The 18,610-nt window shown below is 40.7% G+C and overlaps 1 protein-coding gene across 12 annotated transcripts in view; it reads left to right on the top strand.

Annotated features, from left to right (window-relative positions):
- Positions 1–18,610, top strand: part of kirrel3b (kirre like nephrin family adhesion molecule 3b) — a 159,730-nt gene that overhangs the window by 103,788 nt on the left and 37,332 nt on the right. For 7 of the 12 annotated variants that reach the window (XM_069147682.1, XM_069147686.1, XM_069147691.1 and 4 more), the window contains 2 exons: positions 10,254–10,423; positions 17,328–17,478. In XM_069147682.1, coding sequence (XP_069003783.1) covers positions 10,254–10,423; positions 17,328–17,478 — 321 coding nt within the window. The remainder of the gene's footprint in view (positions 1–10,253; positions 10,424–17,327; positions 17,479–18,610) is intronic. The other 5 variants (XM_069147692.1, XM_069147689.1, XM_069147688.1 and 2 more) reach the window with 1 other exon arrangement.

Raw genomic sequence — 18,610 nt, 5'->3', positions numbered from 1 at the left:
CAGGCTGACGTACACACAAGGTAATGGAGGAAATGTATGCAAGGTCTGTGTCACTGCAAACTCCAAGCTGTCAATTACTTGCCAGTGGTGACAGAGTGTGTCTATCGACTTGGAAGACAGCTATGGCCACACACACACACACACACACACACACACACACACACACACACACACACACACACACACACACACACACACACACACACACACACACACACACACCTCCCTTCTCTGAACTGACAGCAGAATAAATCTAAAACTCTCCCCTCCATCTTTCATAACTCAATATCAGCCCAAACTCCTCCATGCACCGTATCAGAGCAACCGCTTTCCTCTCGACTTTGATAAGCTCGCAAATAACAAAACACAAATGTTTACTTACATCAGCGCCAAAGAATGGAAATTGTATGTTTTTCTGCTTTGCTTCTTAATGGTTTGAGTTTGTCCTTGAACGGCCCGTGTTTCACTTGAGCCAAATACGCAGCAGCTTCGACCTTAAGTGAGCAAGAATATGTACGGAAATCCTTTGTTTCACTTCCATCCACTTCAGTCAACACTTAAAGAGGAAGAGAAAGGTGGTTTAAAAAAGAAACACTGACCGCATCAACATTTCTAAACTGTAATGAATTTCTGTCATCAAAAAGCTGCAGGAACTAAACAGACAGTGACGTTAACCCGTCCAAGCATGTGCATGGCTCACTGGCTAACCCTCAGATGCCAAAGGAGAATCAAGGTCTTGTGAATTAGTCATGAAGGAAGAGAATGGAGGGTTTCAGGTCCAAAAAAGACCCCTGAGGCTAATTATATCCCTTGCAGCAAGTTGGCACCTCTCCAGACCTTTGCTCTAATCTTTCTACCTCAGGTTGGGGACCACTAGAACGAAGCAGAAGGAGATCACTGTTGTTTGATTAAGGTCTTTGGCTAAAAAAAACTCATGGAAGGTGTTCTATTTTTTTGTAAATCTGGAGTGTGGTAATCTTTTCATTACTCAGATAATGAAAGTCATGAACTGGCTGTATAACTTCCAGCTATACTTTAGGTATATATTTAGCTGAAACCACACAGCCTACACCTTTGACTAATACAGACAAGCAAACTCCTTTGTGACTGATCTGAAATCAGTTATCTCTAATTTGTAAAGTTACAATAAAATATGGTGCCATTTATTGACTCATCGCTGCCATGTCTATATTTTGTTTTTTTCTTCCCTTTATTTTTCTCCATGATTTAGTAAATCATTCCTTGTTAATGGAGAGACGTGAATTTTTTTTTGATTACCGAGTTCTCTTAATTTGAAATGCTGTCTTGAAAGGATAGCAAATTAAGTTGCAAACTAATGCAGAGAGCCTTTGTACACCCATGCAATCTCTGTTCATTGAAGTTTTAAAATTGCCCAGCATGCGTTTGCCAAAGATAAATTCAGAAGATAACAGTGTGGCTAGTATGACCAATATTATTAACTTGTTCTCTGTCAATTAACTCTGTCTCTCTCAAGTTATTCATTAGAGCTAGACTGCTGTCTGTTTAGTTTCTTCTTCCTTGGGTAATTAATTCAGATCTTCTGCTTATTGATACTCCTTTTAACTTGAGCCATGCAGTACCTATATATAATTTCATTTTCAAATATAAGACTGCAAAGGATGTGACAAAGTGTAGGAAGATCCATGGATGATGAGCATGGTTTCATTTATACTTTTGATAAATGTTTTCGTTATTATTTCTCCATTCCAGCTCTGCCCAGTGCAGGGTCATCGAGGTCACATTGCAGACCACATGAATGATATCAGGCAGAAGTTGGAAAAGTTTTATCATTTTAACCTTATTTGAAGCAAATGAAGAGGGGTTACACAGCTTGAATCTTCATCAGAACAAAATATTACCACACGCTGGCGCAGCTGTGAGGTTCAGTAAAAAACATGCAATTATGGTAATAATTCTGTATACATTCAAAATATTTGCATATATCACAGATGCAGGTGCGATCTCAAAACATTACATAATATATATTACACATACCATAATCAAAAAGTTACCAAATTACTTGTCCTTCTGTCGGATGAACTCGCAAATGTGTAAATCTTTAATTATACAGTTAAAATGAATAATTGTATAAAGACACGGTGAGCAGTTTGCAGTTGCATGTAATGGTGCAGCAGATTTTTTTCTTCTTCATATGGACTAAGTTAATTCTGTTGTGTGATGATAGTCCTTCCAGCGTCCTATTTTGTTAGCTTTTACATTTGATTCGATGCCATATACGGTTCACTCAGTTATTAAAATGAGATATATGTGCAGTTTTTGCAGGGGGTGAAACCCAAAGACCTTCCACAAGATCTTTCGAAATGAAAGCATTCATAAACACAATGTGATGCTGGTCGTCTGACAAACATAATTGATAGCATGCCATTTGAATGAACCATTGTGTGCAAGATATTTGTTTTCCCTTTCCTGCATTGTTAATGTTTTGGACCCACGCTTCAGTAACAATATTCATGTACACAAAAGCCCAAGGGTATCTTTTGTTATTGTTGTTTCCAACTGCCAAAGCTGAATCAGCCATTTCTGTGGATAAGTCTGAATTCATTATTTCGCAAGGATCACACTGCCATCTTTTTCTTAATGGAAATGAACTTTGAGGGCAAAAAAAAAAAAAGAAGAAAGAAAAAATTTACTGAAGAATTAGACATTTTCATGTTGGGAATAAAACCCCAAAAACTATTCCACACAATCTGTGAATGTGTGTTTTAGCAAAAGTGTGTGGTGCCTTTGTAAACTATATTAGACGTAAGGAGTAGGTTTAATGAGTAAGTTTAGTACTTTAGTTGTGTTTGTAATTCCGCTTCGTTTTTATGATTTATTGTAAAAGGAGCAGGTGCTTTGTGCGTTTGTTTTCTTTTTTTTCATTTCGTTATTTAAGGTCATAGAAATCAGCCACATCCGAAACTCTCTTGCTGAGTGTTACCGTTGAAAATGAGCCACTTTTCGAGAAACTCTTATTAAATTTCACAGCTTACCATGTAAGTAACCAATTTGTCTCCTATAAAAGTCGATTTAGGTCTCGTCAAGCATCTCAGTTGTATAAGCATAGATAGGGTGTCCTAAACGGCAGTCACTCCAGGGAGAAAATTTGATTGTAGCATTCATATTGTGCTGCCTTTTCTGCCATTTTGTCTGCAACACGAGATGGGATGATAACTACAGCTATGATATCAGAGAGGCTGTGAACAGGTGTGTGATTATGGCAAGCAGACTGTATGTAGGATGTTGTTGTTTTTTTTCCTGTCAGCATTTGAACAGAAGGAGGAGAAATGACATAAACACATGAGCTGTGCAAAACAACAGTACCAACTGTGTACAGGTGCGGAGCTGATTTGAATTCGCTCGACGTAGTAAACAGGTTTGCTTCAGCTAACTGTAATTGTTGTCAGCAAACTGATGTTTGGCATGGAGACATTTTTAAAAACCACAAGGGCTGATTATTGGCAGAAACTTAAAATAAGAAGTGTTTTTATTTTTTTTATTTTTAACTGTGATTTGGAATCTGAATCTGGAATTTGCCGCCTCCCACTTCCCAAATTGCGCACACTCGCACACACACAGTTGTAGAGCACAACTCAGCCGAGTGGTGAGCAGCGATGTCAGCACCCTCCCAATCTGTGGAGAGCAGCTTCTGGGGCTGCACATGGCTGCGCTGTGACGGAGCAAGCGCTGCACGTCTCTGACAGCTCTGGCATCTCCCCACTCCTCATCTCATCTTCATCCTTCCTTCCCTCCAGGTTTTTTTTGTTGTTGTAAATGTTAACAGAGATCATGACACCAACACAACCAAAAGCTTACTAAGTGTGTCCATACTGCACCTATTAAAATGTTTCCAAAAGTGTATCTATGCATACCCTGGCGTTTTTAATCTTCTCTCCTCCATAGTCCAGCCATTCACAGTTGCTTTCGTCTTTATACCTCTCTTTTTCCCACTACTTACTTTTTCTATCCCACGTTTTCCCCTCCTGATTATTATTTCTTACCATGCGGTCACACGCTCTACTCTGCAAATCAGTCCTCTGCTGCTTTTTTAAGAAAATTTATTTTGTGTATCCATTTAACACAGGCTGCCAGTTTGTGATTGCCATCTGCCATCTGCTTGAGAGTAAAATAAATGTCTCTCACTCTCTTTTTCATTCATTCACATCCTGTTTCGCCGGTCTTGTGTGCGCACACGTGGCTTTCAAACAGATGTACAATGACAGCACTTGAAGAGGGCCGGTGAATTGGGCCAGCGAGCCACACGTGTCTCTTGTACCCACCGGCGCCGGGTATTCCTCTCCTCTCTCCCTTTTTGTCTTCCATTTTTCCTGATCCATTTATCACAAACTCTGCAAGCTGTCGCAGTGGGGTGACAGGCGGCCCGCGCGAGCATTCTTTTTCAAATAGACATGGATGTCAGGAAGCTCATTGTTGTTCAGGACACGTCTGCTGAAGCACAGCGCTACAGCGGCTACACGTTACCAGTATTCCCCTCCCTTGCACCACCCTTCCTCCTTGCGTGGAGCCCTCTCATTCATTTGCCTCCAAATTGCTTTTCCTCCCTCCCTCACACTCCTGGAAAGCCGGAGTCCTCGCAAGATTTCAATGGCTGTTTTGGAGATGTTCCCCCAATATTGGTTTGGCCCAGAAAACCCAGCAGGTTCACCATGAGCAGCTCCAGTTGCTACCAGACTGAAATAGACTTCTCTCAGCTTCCCCTGGCATAAATTTAAGTTTTATGCTTTGTGTTTAGGAATTTTATGTCCGAATTCATATGTATCATAGGACAAAAGACAGCTTTATGACCCCCAGGGTTTATTCAGGCCCCTCCCAGAGGTGACGGACTTACTGCCCGGCACTGCTGAGTTAATGACACATCAATATGCCTTGGTTTCCTTTATGGATATCTTTGATTATGCAGTAAAAGTAAATGATTTCACTGAAGTCCACACTTTCTGACATCACACTCTCGTTTTTTTTCTTTTTGACTGAGGAGGCCAAGGCAGGGTTTATGGCTGGATAGGTTGAGCAGTCATAGAGTCTTACCTCAGACTCTGTGAGGTGATAGACCTTCATAAATGTTTAGGCTCCTTAAAAATAAAATTAAATAAAATTAAAAAAAAAAAAAATAATATATATATATACACCAAACTATAGGACTGGGAGAGGTTCCTGTGAGCTGTGAAAGACAAATTTGGATTTCTCTCAAACAAAAAAAAAAAATTGCTGCTTGGGGCTCATAACCCGCCATGACATCTATGATTTAAGGAAGCCACTGAATCAAAGGACAAATCAAAGTAACCCCACGAAAACCCTTTCAAATGATGAAAGTAATGAACTGGCGGTGTCTTCCAGCTATTCCTTAGTTAAGTCTTTAGCTGAAACAACACACCTTACATCTTTGATTAATACAGACAGGCACAAGCTCCTTCCTGACTGATCTTAAATCAGTTGTCTCTGATTATCACTGAATTGCTTACAGAAATTGATGTCTGTGCGATTGCGTGCAGACAGTGTTCATGTCTGTGCATGCACAGAAGAATGCAAATTTGTGAAAGTGCTAAAAGGGATTACATTATGATCCCAGAGAAAGGGGGGGAAAAAGAAGCCGTGAGTGGAGCAGGGTTTGCAGTGAGTCAGCCCTGTAATTAAAGAGGAGCGATCAATCTGTACCACTGACCACACTACTTATGCCAAGTCCATCGAATGGCTGCAGTAAAGAGCTAATTTAGAACCATTAGGGACTGCCGAGTTTGCAAACAGCCCAGTAATGATGATGGCTGATTCAAGTTCAAGGCTTGGCCTCTGTATAAGTGTCAGACCTGGCAGGCAGAAGACAGGATCAGTGAAAGATCTCAGATGAAGAGAAAGAGCAAAATATCTATTTGAATCATTTTCTTCTCGTCATTCGTTTGTATTCAGTGGTGTTGGGTCATTGGTCATTTCTTCCCATTTCCTCAGTAAACAAAAAGACTGTCATCTGCCAGCAAACACAAAAGCACAAAAGTTTTCTGCTTTTTCACGACCATTTTCCAACTGCCCGTTTGCCTTGGTTAAAACCTTTTGCCACCCCCTTTTAATGGTGGTGATCTCAAAAAGATGCCAAAGGAGCAAGTTGGAGGCTCACTCACTTGTTAGTCATGCTAACTGTCTCCACACTCCTCGTAGGACCTCAAACACAATGAAGGGCAGAAAGACACAAAGGTTCGGACGCTGCGGGATGGAGGCAGTCAGGCATGTCCTTCATCTCCTTGTTGTGTTCACCGTTCACCCTCTGTTTTGCTGGCAAGCTCCCCTCCAGAGGGACATGACCTGAAAGTGTACCAAAGCAGTGTTCGCCTGTGTCTTCCTCTTCCATGTAGCTCCACTATGCATGAAATCATAAACTCCTCTTGCACTGTGCGCCCTGGCATCCCTCAATGGAAAACATAAGGCTGAATAATAGTAGACAAGTGAGACTATTAAAGGTCAAAGGCAGGCATATGGTGACATATTAAAACAGACTGCCAGGGTGTAACCACATTCATTATTTGTCACCTCTTGACCCCTCACACATATTTACAGACACTGATATCTGTTAATATGTGGAAAGGAGGAATATTTCCTCCGCGAAAAAGTGGAAAGCCTGTGATCTCACTTTCTCTGAATGTTCGGAGCGCTTTCAGCAATAACAGGGAAATCACCTCATTTGGATGTATTCAAGTCTGAGTCCTATCAGTCACATACTGTCAGACCTTCCTTTCTAATCTTCCCCTCTCCATATAAAACCTTTTATGGGTGCCTTATATGCTTGACATTTAATTAATGTTTCAGTCATGTGTGCAAGAGAGCACTGACAGCAAGCCAATAACACTGGATCTTTGCAATCAACTGTCACACTGCTATCGCTGAGCCTCACTCTTTTTCTTTTTTTTTTTTTCCTTTAATGACAAATGGGAGAGCTGTCTGGAGAGTCCCTGCTCATAATGCTTTTCTCATGCTCCCTGTCTCATTTGCATACCGTGCAGTAGCTCTATTCTTAGCATAAGAATAAACGGATGTGCTCTTCTTGACCTTGTTTCCAATTGCTGATAAAGAACCAGGAGGTGACCACATTCTCACAAAGATTCTTCTTACTTGCCGAGATCAGCAGACTCTTGTCTGATCTGCTTGTGCTGACCTGAGATTCCTCTACCTCTCCCCAACCCTCCGCATATTAATGAAGACCAGATGAAAGGGCGCCAGTCGGAATTAACACCGCATTTCAAACCCAAGCACATAACAGGAAGCAGTCAGTCTGAACTGTCTCTGAAATAGCAGATTTACTGGTCCAGTTGGTCAGAGTCAGAGTAGTCTGGTCTCATCAGAGTCCAGACTTCAGTGCTCCCACGCTGCTCTGATTCAGTCTTTACTCCCTGGAACTGTGTGGTGCTGATGGCTTTTTTCCGATAATTTGAACAAACAAACATTTTTCATGTTTTTTTAATTAATAATGCCATGCGATGCATAACATTAGTCATAAGAGAAAACGGCCAAAATGCCACCCCCATCTACTAATCAATCACAGCATGAAGACTAAGAGGAGTTTGTCTTTGACAAACTGAAGTGTAGTGTTACTGTTAACGTGCTGCCCCATTTGTCATTAAGCTACAAAGGTCACGTGACCAGTTTTGGTCAGCCTTTTAAATCGAGCGGCAACCAATAGTGACATAAGTTTGTGATCGGCCATTATGAAGCCTCAAGTTTGGATTTTGGCCACCGCCATCTTGCTAGTTTGTAGCAGTTTGGAGCCAGAAGTTACCATATTTGGACGAGCGGGGGATCTGACTCAATCTGATTGGAAACCCGACGATACTACGTCTTGCACTACGTCCTGCCTGCCAATAAGGGAAACCTGACTGCACCACAGGCCTGTCAATCAAACAGACATGCCCCCAAATTCCAGCTTTTTGAGGTCTAATATCGAATTAATAATGGAGTTATTTTCAGATGGATCACCAGTAAACTAATAAGAAAGAGTGACTTTAGCTAACAAAACCAACATGATTTGTGGAAAAAATGTATGGACTTCTTATTTCATGACAGAAGTTGAACAGGAGTCTACGGAGCCGAAGGCTGTTTGGAGCAAACCTCTAGTGGCACTCTGTGGTATTGCAGCTTAAGGCACTTCTGCATTGGCCTCATATTTCTGTCCCAGAAGCTACATCCACTTTCATATGTGTCTATGTTTTAGACTGAGTTTGTCACTGAGTGAGTGACAGTACAACTGGTCAGCCGAATGCCTCAACTTACTGTAGCCACCTCAAATTAACAGCTCTTGTTTCAAATTAAAGGTGTCTAGTGTTTCCTCCATGGTTTAGCCAAACACTAGATTTTGGCCTAATCTTGTTGCATGAGAGAAAATATTCACCTTACAGTTGTTGTTTTAACGCTACAGCAAACACAGCTTGAGCACCTTTCATGTCAGAAATACAGCAGGAAGTCATCTATGTGTTTAAAGTGCAATCAAAAAAACTCACAAAAACTTGCACCTGCACATGGACGAGTAGTTAGGAGCCACAGCAGAGCACAGTGTCATTAAGAAGTAGGAGATGCTTTGTCACCTGCACCTCTTAAAATAAAGGTTCACTGTAACTGCTCCTCAATTAATATCTGCAATATTAAAATTGATCTGCTGACAGCCATACCAAAAATGCACATTTCTGATTAACATGCGTACAGTAGTTAGTGCAATGATAAACAGTGAATTTCTTGTTAGTCCTTCACAATAAAACTAATCTGTGTTTCATTAGTGGAAAACTTTTCATTTGTGTCAGCATCAGCTGGAAATGTTTGGTTTGCATTAGCAATAACCAAACACAGCTCAGATGCAGCGTTGAGTGAGCAGTAAGGCTGACATTCATGTGAATCCCTTGTTCTTCTCATCATAGTCACAATCAACACAACAGTCTGTCACTAACAATACAAAATATTAAATAAAGAGGTAATTAGCGAATGTAAAAAAACAAATGGCTATTGCTAAAAAAAATCTCAACCATAAATAGTATCAAAACTGTGGCTTGATTTAATGAACTTATCGTAGGATTATAACTTTGAAATAAAACCAGGGGTTTGGTTTGATCATTCAAAAAAACTGATTTAACTACATCAAACTAAAACTACATTAAGTAAAGTCATAACAAATGTTCCTGACAGTTATTTCATTTCAAGACTGAGCAACATAGAATAGAAACTTTTCTGGCCCCACAAGCTCACTTATGTCTGCCATAAAAGAGCACTTTCATTATTATTGTCATTAAATGTACAAAAGCATCCGAAATTACATTTTCTTTCTTTTCATTCGTCTTACGCGTGTTTGACAGGACAAATCTAACCCATAACAACCTTCCTTCCAATCATGATGCTATTGCAGGGGAATATGGCAGCTGCCTGCAGCCTTTGATTTCATCTTGCCCCAGATCTGCATTGTAATGAGCACTCAGGTCAATCAATAATTCACTGCAGTTTCACTTCTAAAAAAAAAAAGGGAGAGAAAAAACAGATCAGCTCATGGGTAAAACTGGATTAGGACTTTGATCAGTGCCATTAGAAGCACATATAGCACTGTTGTGATGCTTTCATCTCTGTTGTATTTGTCAAAGCTCAAAGAAATAGAGGGGAGAAATGTACATCTCTGTGTCTGAGGGGGTTATACATTGACTGAATTCCATTTAATCCTGACATTTACATGTGTGCTGCATCTGCATTGAGTGATGACAGAGTTGATTGTTATTTAGAGAATCATGCTGTGACTTCTGCAAAGCTTTTCTCGCCTCAAACCCGCACCATTCGCTGAGTTCTCCATTAAGTACAGAGTAAATATATTTCTCACTGTGAAGTCATTACCTTCCATGATCGAGTGACAACAGATGTTGATTTTATTTTCTGAGGAAACCTAATTTGTATACAATAAACCAAAGTTTGGTCTCCTGTTGACACCATAAGTACACCCATTATAGTGGAACTAACTGTGTGCCAAGGTTAGCACCATGCTGTCAAATCCTTGCAGGTGCCATTTGTCATTACTTCAGTCTTATGTGGTTCATCATAGATTTTTAGTACCACTGTGTTGTGTGGATGCTGTCTAATCATCATAATAAGGCTGTGAATCACACAATCCATATTGGTTTCCTAGTAATATGCAGCCTCTTCATTATCACATGGCTAACACCCTGGTTTCCTTCCTGTCTTCCCTCTCCTGTCTGCTTCAATAGTTCCCCCTGAAGACCCAGTCATCAGTGGCGGGCCGGTGGTGAGCCTGAGGGCCGGCGACCCTCTCAACCTGACCTGCCACGCCGACAACGCCAAACCTGCAGCCTCGATCATCTGGATCCGCAATGGAGAGGTCCTTAACGGGGCCATGTACTCCAAGGTAAGCATAGAGGTGTGTGTCATACCAAGTATGTAGACCGGCTGGGGACGGGTTGGTGGATGAGATGACGGGTTGCATTGTGGCTGTGCTTTCTCCAGATTAGGGGTCTTCCACCCGTAGCTCGTGACCTACCAGCAGCGCACGGCCCGGTTCTGAGTTGATTGTGGAAGGTTCAAACAACATGCAACGTTTTCCAAACATAGAGTTGCTTGGGCCGGCCACTCGGGTATATTGACAGCCGCCATTTATGTCAATCCGTTTTAGCATTTTGTATTTATTTATTTGCCAACCTGCCCGAGAAAACGACGCGATCAACTTTATGTATTAATGAGTGGACAATCTCAGCCCGCTCCTTTCACCTGTGTCTGCTCCGCACCTTGTCAGTGCAGCACAGAGCTCCGCCCTGAGTGAGACACATAGATCAGAGGATACAAACACAGCAGAGACTCACACTGAGCTGGAAAGAAATGTGTGCTCATAATATAGGTAAATAACATAAATACAATCTTATTGGCTGGACAGCAACAGTAGGGCCAGACCTACAGTATAAAGCGAGTGTCTGTCAGAGTGAGAGATCAAAGTTACACCGCAGCTAAGCTGAACATTGTGCCTTTTCAAATTTAAAGCCATCTAGTTTCTTACACGGTCCGGCCACATTAGGTTTTGACACTTTTCAAACCAGTTTGGCTACACACAATTTGCGTGCACTGCGGTGCTCATTAAGGGAACATTTGTATAATCATACACACAGGAAATACCCCACTCTTCAATGTGCACACAGAAAAAAGCATGCACATGCTGTTGAATTTAGGCTGCGATACAAAATGTGTGAGTATCAATTTGTTATTGTTCACATATGCTATAAGAAGCTTATTCAGCTGGTTGGCGTGGAGCTCAGCTATGTGATTAAATATTACGAAACGTGAGTGTGTCTTGGACACTTTCATTTTGTCAAAGTAGCTCTCAGGGAAAAAGGTTGGAGACCCCTGCGCTAGACCATTTTTAAATGGAAAGAAATTAAGGTAGAAGGAATTAAAAAAAAACACATTACTTCACAGCTTTGCAGATATTGCTTAGCTGTAAATATCTACCAAAAGAAAGTGCTAAACTTAGCTAATCAGCACTTTGTCTGGTGAGTGTTGTCTGAGCATTCAGACTGCTGTTAAAACAAATCTAAGTTGTGTTTTGATTACTAAAAGATGGCTGGCCTTTTAATTCTCCAGCCTACAAAATCAAGTCAGACAAGCAGATGGCGAGATCACGGCGCTATCAAGGACTGTGCGTCTCTCTCTGGTGTTTTGATCTCCTGCTTCGGTGGCATTTATCTTCCCAACCTGTGATAAGATCCACTACATCACTTTCTGTGCTGGAATCCGCCTGAACCTTTTCACGGCGCTGTATGATTCTCCATGACAGATCGTGTCGTAGTACACGGCAGTCACTGTACACAAGCCTGGCGTTTGGATCACCTGACCCCATAGACTCTTGATTGACATTAGCCCTCAAGGCTAATCATGCATTCACCACTGTCATGTTCTATTTCCATTTAAACAAAAGATATAAAGAGACGGGGCACTTTAGAGTACTAACACCTCCCCCGCCTTCCCTCGCTCCCCGTGCTGCCTCATCCCATTATCGGCTTTTTTCAAAGAGCAGATAAATGCCATTGATTGGAGTGAGGTACGGCACCAGGCCGTTTTGAATAAAGTGATTGCTGGAGGTGCCGTTTGCTAATGGTGGGCGGGGAGTGCTTCCTGCATTCACTTCCTCTCAGAGCGAAGGCAGATATGAGGACATTCTGTGCTGGTAGTTGATGGATGCTCACATGCCTGCGCTGAGCCCAAGTATATGCCTCTCCCCTCTTATCTCTATTGCCCAACATTAAAAAGCAATGGCTTCAATTAAAAGAAGATGACTCTTTTTTTGGGTCCGGAGAGCAGCGTGGGGACATTTTGTAAGCATAATCATCTGCTCCGATGGTCTTCTCATATCCCAGAGATGAAAAGGACTAATGTGAGCAGATGTGGTGGAGGAGTCTCAGAAATGGCTTCCCTGATGGTGTCATGTGTAATGATAATTCTGACCCAAAGATAATTTTCCACTGTAGGCCTCCAAACCTCATCTCTTTGACCCCATAGAAAACTATTTACTGGACCAGTGGTTAAAGAGAATGTTTGTGATTAAAGCTATCACTTGGCTTGTGTTACCATCGAAGAGAGTCACTGAAATGATACATTGCTTATCATTAGTGAGGGTAGCTTTCTAAAAACATAGCTGTAGTATATAATGGAGGAGGTAGCCCAAATAATTAAGAGGCAGAAGTAGGGTGAATGGTTCAAACCTCAAGACTTGCGAATAAATTATTGAATAATGTTCTCTCTTCCTGAAAATGCTCCACTTCCATCTGCTCCAGTGGTACTGCTCAGTGGCAAACAGCAAAGGCCTGCTTGTAATGTGCAGCCTGCAGGTCTGAGCTGTGGTTTGGAGGTGTGCACGTTTGATACTTTTCCATTGGAATGGTACAACAAATCATTTGAAAAACATGATGCATTTCCCGACCAGAGTCATTTCCCCCAACGCGCTCCATATTTCTCTGAATGCTGCTGTGGCAAGCCGAGAGGTGAGCAGGAGACTGGGGAGTTATCTCAGTGTTAGGAGGTTTAAAAAAAATAAAATAAAAGAAAGTAGTAATGACATTTTTATGAGCCGTTCTGGCTTGTAAGAACAGAACAGTGCGTCTTTTTTTATTATTATTATTATACACGCTCTCAGCTTCGCAGTAAAATCATGTCAGTGTTTAATGCCAGGTGAGAGTGCAAAAAAAAAAAGAAGTAAAAATGTTTTTCCAACCTTCTTTCCTAGAAATGTTCAAAGCAGCTGCTTGTTCTCTCTCTCTCTCCTTCATTACTCAGTTTTTGTGTAATTATAGCACTTTATTGCATTTTAATCATCGCACTCACTGAGTAATAGGTGAGAAACTATTTACAAATAAAGCAGCTAATTAAAATTTACGAGGGCAGTGTTTCATCTACTTTGTTTTCATTGAGACAGGTGTATTGTATACATAACAGTATATATAATGTAATCTTCTGTTCCAGGTTTAAATGATTTCAAAAGATTTTGGCAAGCCAATTTATTTATTTCTCCTTTGTTCACTATTCAAAATTAAAGGTGATCTATAGATGAGTTCAATTAATTGCTTTGAGCTAGTTTTGAAATTATCATTTTGAGTTAAGCAGTGTATCAATTCAAACAAAAGAAACCTATTAGACCTCTGTGACCATGGTTTCAAAAAGAAGTCAGTTCTGCATGCATACAGTCCTGTAATAGTAAAGCAATTAACTCTTTTAGGTGCAGGAACCCTTGTGTGGTGCAGAATGTAAAGGGGCTGATTGAATATAACCTAAAGATACATTTGATTTCAAATCAAAGGGGAGTTGCCAGGGTTATCAGAATATTAATAATGTATAAATTAGCTTTTGCTTACATGGTGAATTCATTGGCATCACTGGAAGCCGTTCCACATGCCCGCCTGATCTAAGTGGGTCATCTTAGTTTCTGACTTGATGTTGATGTTGTAGATGATGTTTCAGGTTGATATTCTGAACAAAGGTGGTAATAAGTATGTCTTAAAAAATAAATAGGACTTTATCTGGATTTTTAAGGAGGCAAAACGTGACATCATATTTATAAAAACAATAAACTTTATTATGTGCAAATGTAATATCTCAAACACATCTGAACTGTCTATGTCTCCATACTTAAACTATGAATGGATTAGCAGCACTATTAACGTTCAGATAGAATAGAGGTCCAGAGTAAACACAGTGCAGTGTTCAGGACTGACAGCGAATGAGCATGGCTGGCAGCATGTCAAATCTTATTTAGTGGATAATCCATTTGTTTCAGACATTTTTTTAATTGCTAGTTATCCAGATGGATCGGGTTTTTGAAGCCACTAGCTGCGGGAAAAGCCCTTTCATATTCTCTCAGTCACACCTTCCTTTCTCTCCCTCAGTTTACATGCAGCCACTTTGAGACTGACCAATTATCATCCTGAATCTCTATTAGAGCTTGTTAAACCAGTATGGACTGTCTCTTTGCTGGTTCCAATTGGCTGCTGAGAGTTCTTTGTGTATGGTCCCAAATGTATGTAAATCACCATTTTAACATGAATGCATGATAATTTGTTCTTGGCCAGCTTTTGTGGAGTACAAGTAATGGTGTACCTCATTTCCTGAATAAGGTGGCTGACACATAATCTATCCAGGCATAAAAGGTCAAAGTAAAAGTTTCATATTTTAGTTATATTAGCGCCATGGTTGTACAACATTTGTTGGGTGTTAATTCGGTGCAGAGATATATGCTGTTGAGCTTTTAGTAGTTTGCCTATGATTGAATGAGTGGATTTATGCTGTTGTGTATGTTGACTAGCCCCTCTGGCTTTGCACAAAAACATTCTGTTAACTTGATTTTTCTCTTTGTTATGTGTACATAAAGCATCAGGGGAATGATACTCAGGCCTGTAGAACTGAATAAAGGGGACATTTGTATGTGCTTTATGTGTTGTTATGCTTTTAAACATGCCCCGCCACAGTTGTCTGTTAGTTGTACTCGTTTTGAGTGAATCATGCTGGATATGAATTCAATATTGATGCTCAAGTTCTTATCAGACACCCTGCAGTTCCCTGACATCCAGTTGCAGAAGGGTTTTTTCGATTGACAGGTCACCTTCCTGTTAGCTTACAGCTTGGATAAGCACTTGCAGCTTTAATTTAGGTAATGTTATGTTAGGGCTTGTGTAGCTGTGTTGCTGTTTTACTGTTTATCGCCTTATTAAAGCCTCAATGACAACACATTGAACCCGTACTTAAACCCAGCCCAAAGCAAACTGAAGTACTTGGAAATATTGGACTTGATTTCAACAGGTTGCCTAAAAGAGACCTCCAGTGGGATGCTAATGTTTGCTAAGACATTAATGAACTTGATAATCTAAATGATGGCTCTTTTCTTTGTTTCGTTCACCCTCTGGAGGTCAGAAATTGCCCAAAGCATCTTTAAATACCTGAACAAAGTAGCTCTTCCCAGCTCAATCTTGATACTTTCATCATTCCTTTCTTACCATGGCAAAAGTATTCTTCGCATAGGCTTCAGGCAGTGAATGTAAAAATTTAGCAATTTGTAATGTGGCATGGTGTTGAATTCAATGCAGAAGCCAGCTAACCCCCTTTCTAAGATTAATGACTTCAGACAGGTCCAGAGCGACGAGGGAAACAATCCTGATTGTGTCAGAAAGGATATTACATTGACATATCCTGCGTCTGACAGCTAATGCATTCTGCTTTAAAAGTGACTCACGCACAACTATAAATTTCATCACATGGTTCCTCACATACAAATGGGCACCCCCAAAGCATGCACGGAATCTGTAATACTCTTTTTCAACAAACTGCTCATTAATGCGCAACCAAGTTTATTTTTTGCCTGAAGATTACATGTTCTCTGTGCAACTCAAGAGGTACCGCTCACCTTACTTAAACTACAAAGTGGGGAGATCAAAAGATTTCTTGACTTGCCATTAGATTTAACGAGTTCAATGAAATTTTAATTATATTACTCATTATATGGTATGCTTAAGCGAAAAAGGCAGCACATACTTAGATTACACTTTCATTCCATTGAAACCCTTGCATTACTGCTGAGACATGAGTTGATAATTACTACTGGTTTGTACCTGAGCCACAGTTTGGCTCAGCTAATGATCAATAAGTGGTACTAATGGTGCTTGAAAATGCTGCTTAGCTTTCTTGAGCTTTGTTAGAACAGTTTGATAAAGAGTCATGTGCCTGGCTAAGTTTAAGTCATCGCATGTGAACTTTTGTCTGGTCTGTTTTAAGAATCCCAGCCCAGAAACTATCCATGAAGCAATCTATATGTGTATGAGGCTTATCCAAAGGTAGTGGTGCGGTAAAGCAAGTCCCCTGTGAGCGCCTACTGGTCATAGTAGTTCTGGTTCTATTTTAGGAAAATATTTGATATACTTGTGCTATTTTTTTTTCTTTCTTTTTTTCTTCAAAACGCAGAGCAACAGTGAGCCCGCTTTAAAGAGATGGCAAGGAAATGCATCTTGACTTTGTGGTTGACCACACTGTGCCCCGTTGCCCACGCAATTTGTTCTAGTCAGTGACTTTGTTCTGTCCCGCACTGGTTAACATAGACTCCCAGAGCCCTCCCCTGAGCGTTTGAGGGAGAGTGAGAGCTACTGAGCGCTACCAACCGATTCCAGATGGCTTCCACAATGTAGGGCTCAGAGGATGAGCGCTGAAAAGAAGATTGATTTCCTTTGTGGAGTATGACAAGCCATGCACTAGAGCGCAGCTCTCCAGACACACAAAAGGAAGCTCAGAAAACATATTTCTACTTTTTTTTTTTTTTTTTTTTTTTTTTTTTTTTTATCAATCTGCTTTGCAGTAAAACTACAGGCTAGTGTGTTCTGAGGGTTTGCCTTTGGTTCCCCGAGGGAGTAGTCAAGAATTTTCTGCCTTTTCTTTTTTTTTTTTTTTCCTTTTTTTTTTTTTTACTATTTTACACCTTGTCCATCAAAGCCTATCTGGTGAAGTGTTTGTTCCACCTTTCTCCTCCACTTATTTGTCATTTAAACAGTTTATCATCCCAACTTGAATCAGTAGTATTAAAAAGACAATGCAGTATTTCTAAGATTTACAGCATTTGGAGTTTATTGCCCAAAATCAAAATAGTTCAAGATCAGTTTATTGATTATGAAAATGAAAATCAAAGGTTCATGCATGGCAAACCATCAGACCAACAAACCATGCTTAGTATAGATTTAGAGGCCTACAACATTCACCCATCCAACTTGCCTTTACTTTAATCAGTATTTTTTCACTCTTTGCAGACCTTGCTCCGGGATGGCAGGAGAGAAAGCACTGTGAGCACGCTCTACCTATCGCCTTCCAACATCGAGACGGGTCAGCAGATCATCTGTAAGGCCTCCAACAAGGCCGTCCCCAATGGCAAGGAGACCAGTGTCACAATTGATATTCAACGTAAGCATCCCACTTCTTTCTCTTTCTAATGCTGCCAATGTTTCCCCCTAGTATTTTGTTTACGTTGTCTTTTGAAGCACCTTTGTCAAGGAAAAAGTGTACTTACGGTGGGCATTCCTGAATATTTAACACATGCATATGCACGACACTGTCAGAAAGGCAGACACGACTAACACTTTGTAAACATCTAGGATTCATTTTAAGCTTTGATGGATATTTATAATTGGTTTCTGTTTGGCTTTCATACCATGTAGGTGGATGGATTGGTGATGCATCACTGTTTTTTGTTCGCTATGATAAAATATCAAAGAAGCTGTCCATCTAAAAATGAATGGAGCTGCCTTTTTTTGGTCCAGCTACCTGCCTGCTGTGGCACTATGCAAACTGTCTCCACCTCTTTTATTTCCCCGCTCATGCCATCAATCTTTTTGATGAGAACATCCACAATTCCCCTCTGAAATAGGCAAAGTAAGCCCAGCGTGTAAAACACATTCAGCCTCGATTGTCAGGGAATCTTTTTTCGATCAAGAACCGTTCACAGTAAGAGAAGGGCTTTGAACAAAAGGATTTTGCATCACTCACAACCCCTTCAACACCATTAAGTATGACTAATAAAGCAGAAAACGCTATTTAGAGAGCCATTATGACTGACGGCTCCATTCTTTTCATTATGTACACCACAAGAGGCGACCATGGCGAGAGCAGGCACGGCACGATCGGGCCAACTCGGCCGCGGAAGTAAAAAATGATTAACAGCTGTTAGTGTTTGCAACCTTTGCAGTTTGTCCTCTTCATTTTTATGTCATGCAGTCAGAGAGGGAAGTCTGCCCACATGTAAACTGATTCGTCACCATGTATAATGATGCGTCTGTGATAAATGCTCACCATCATAGCATCATCCTCGCTTCTGAATGTATGATTTAACCCTGAAAAATGAGTGGAGCAGATTTCTAATTAGCATTCCAAAATGTGCTCTTTACACAATTAAAGCTCCTGAAAACATTTTTCACAGCGCGAGATCAAACTGAGCGACAGCAGAGACTAATTGTCAAGAATCAAATTGTCTCCCACAAGGCTTAGCCTCTCGTCTCCCTCCTTCCCACTCCCTCGCCCCTCTCCTAAGATTTGACAG

Source organism: Embiotoca jacksoni, unplaced genomic scaffold (assembly GCF_022577435.1).
Source record: "Embiotoca jacksoni isolate LCO1_2020_lvr unplaced genomic scaffold, fEmbJac1.0.p SCAF_14, whole genome shotgun sequence".
NCBI lineage: Eukaryota > Metazoa > Chordata > Actinopteri > Embiotocidae > Embiotoca > Embiotoca jacksoni.
This window is presented reverse-complemented; position numbering and strand designations above follow the sequence as displayed.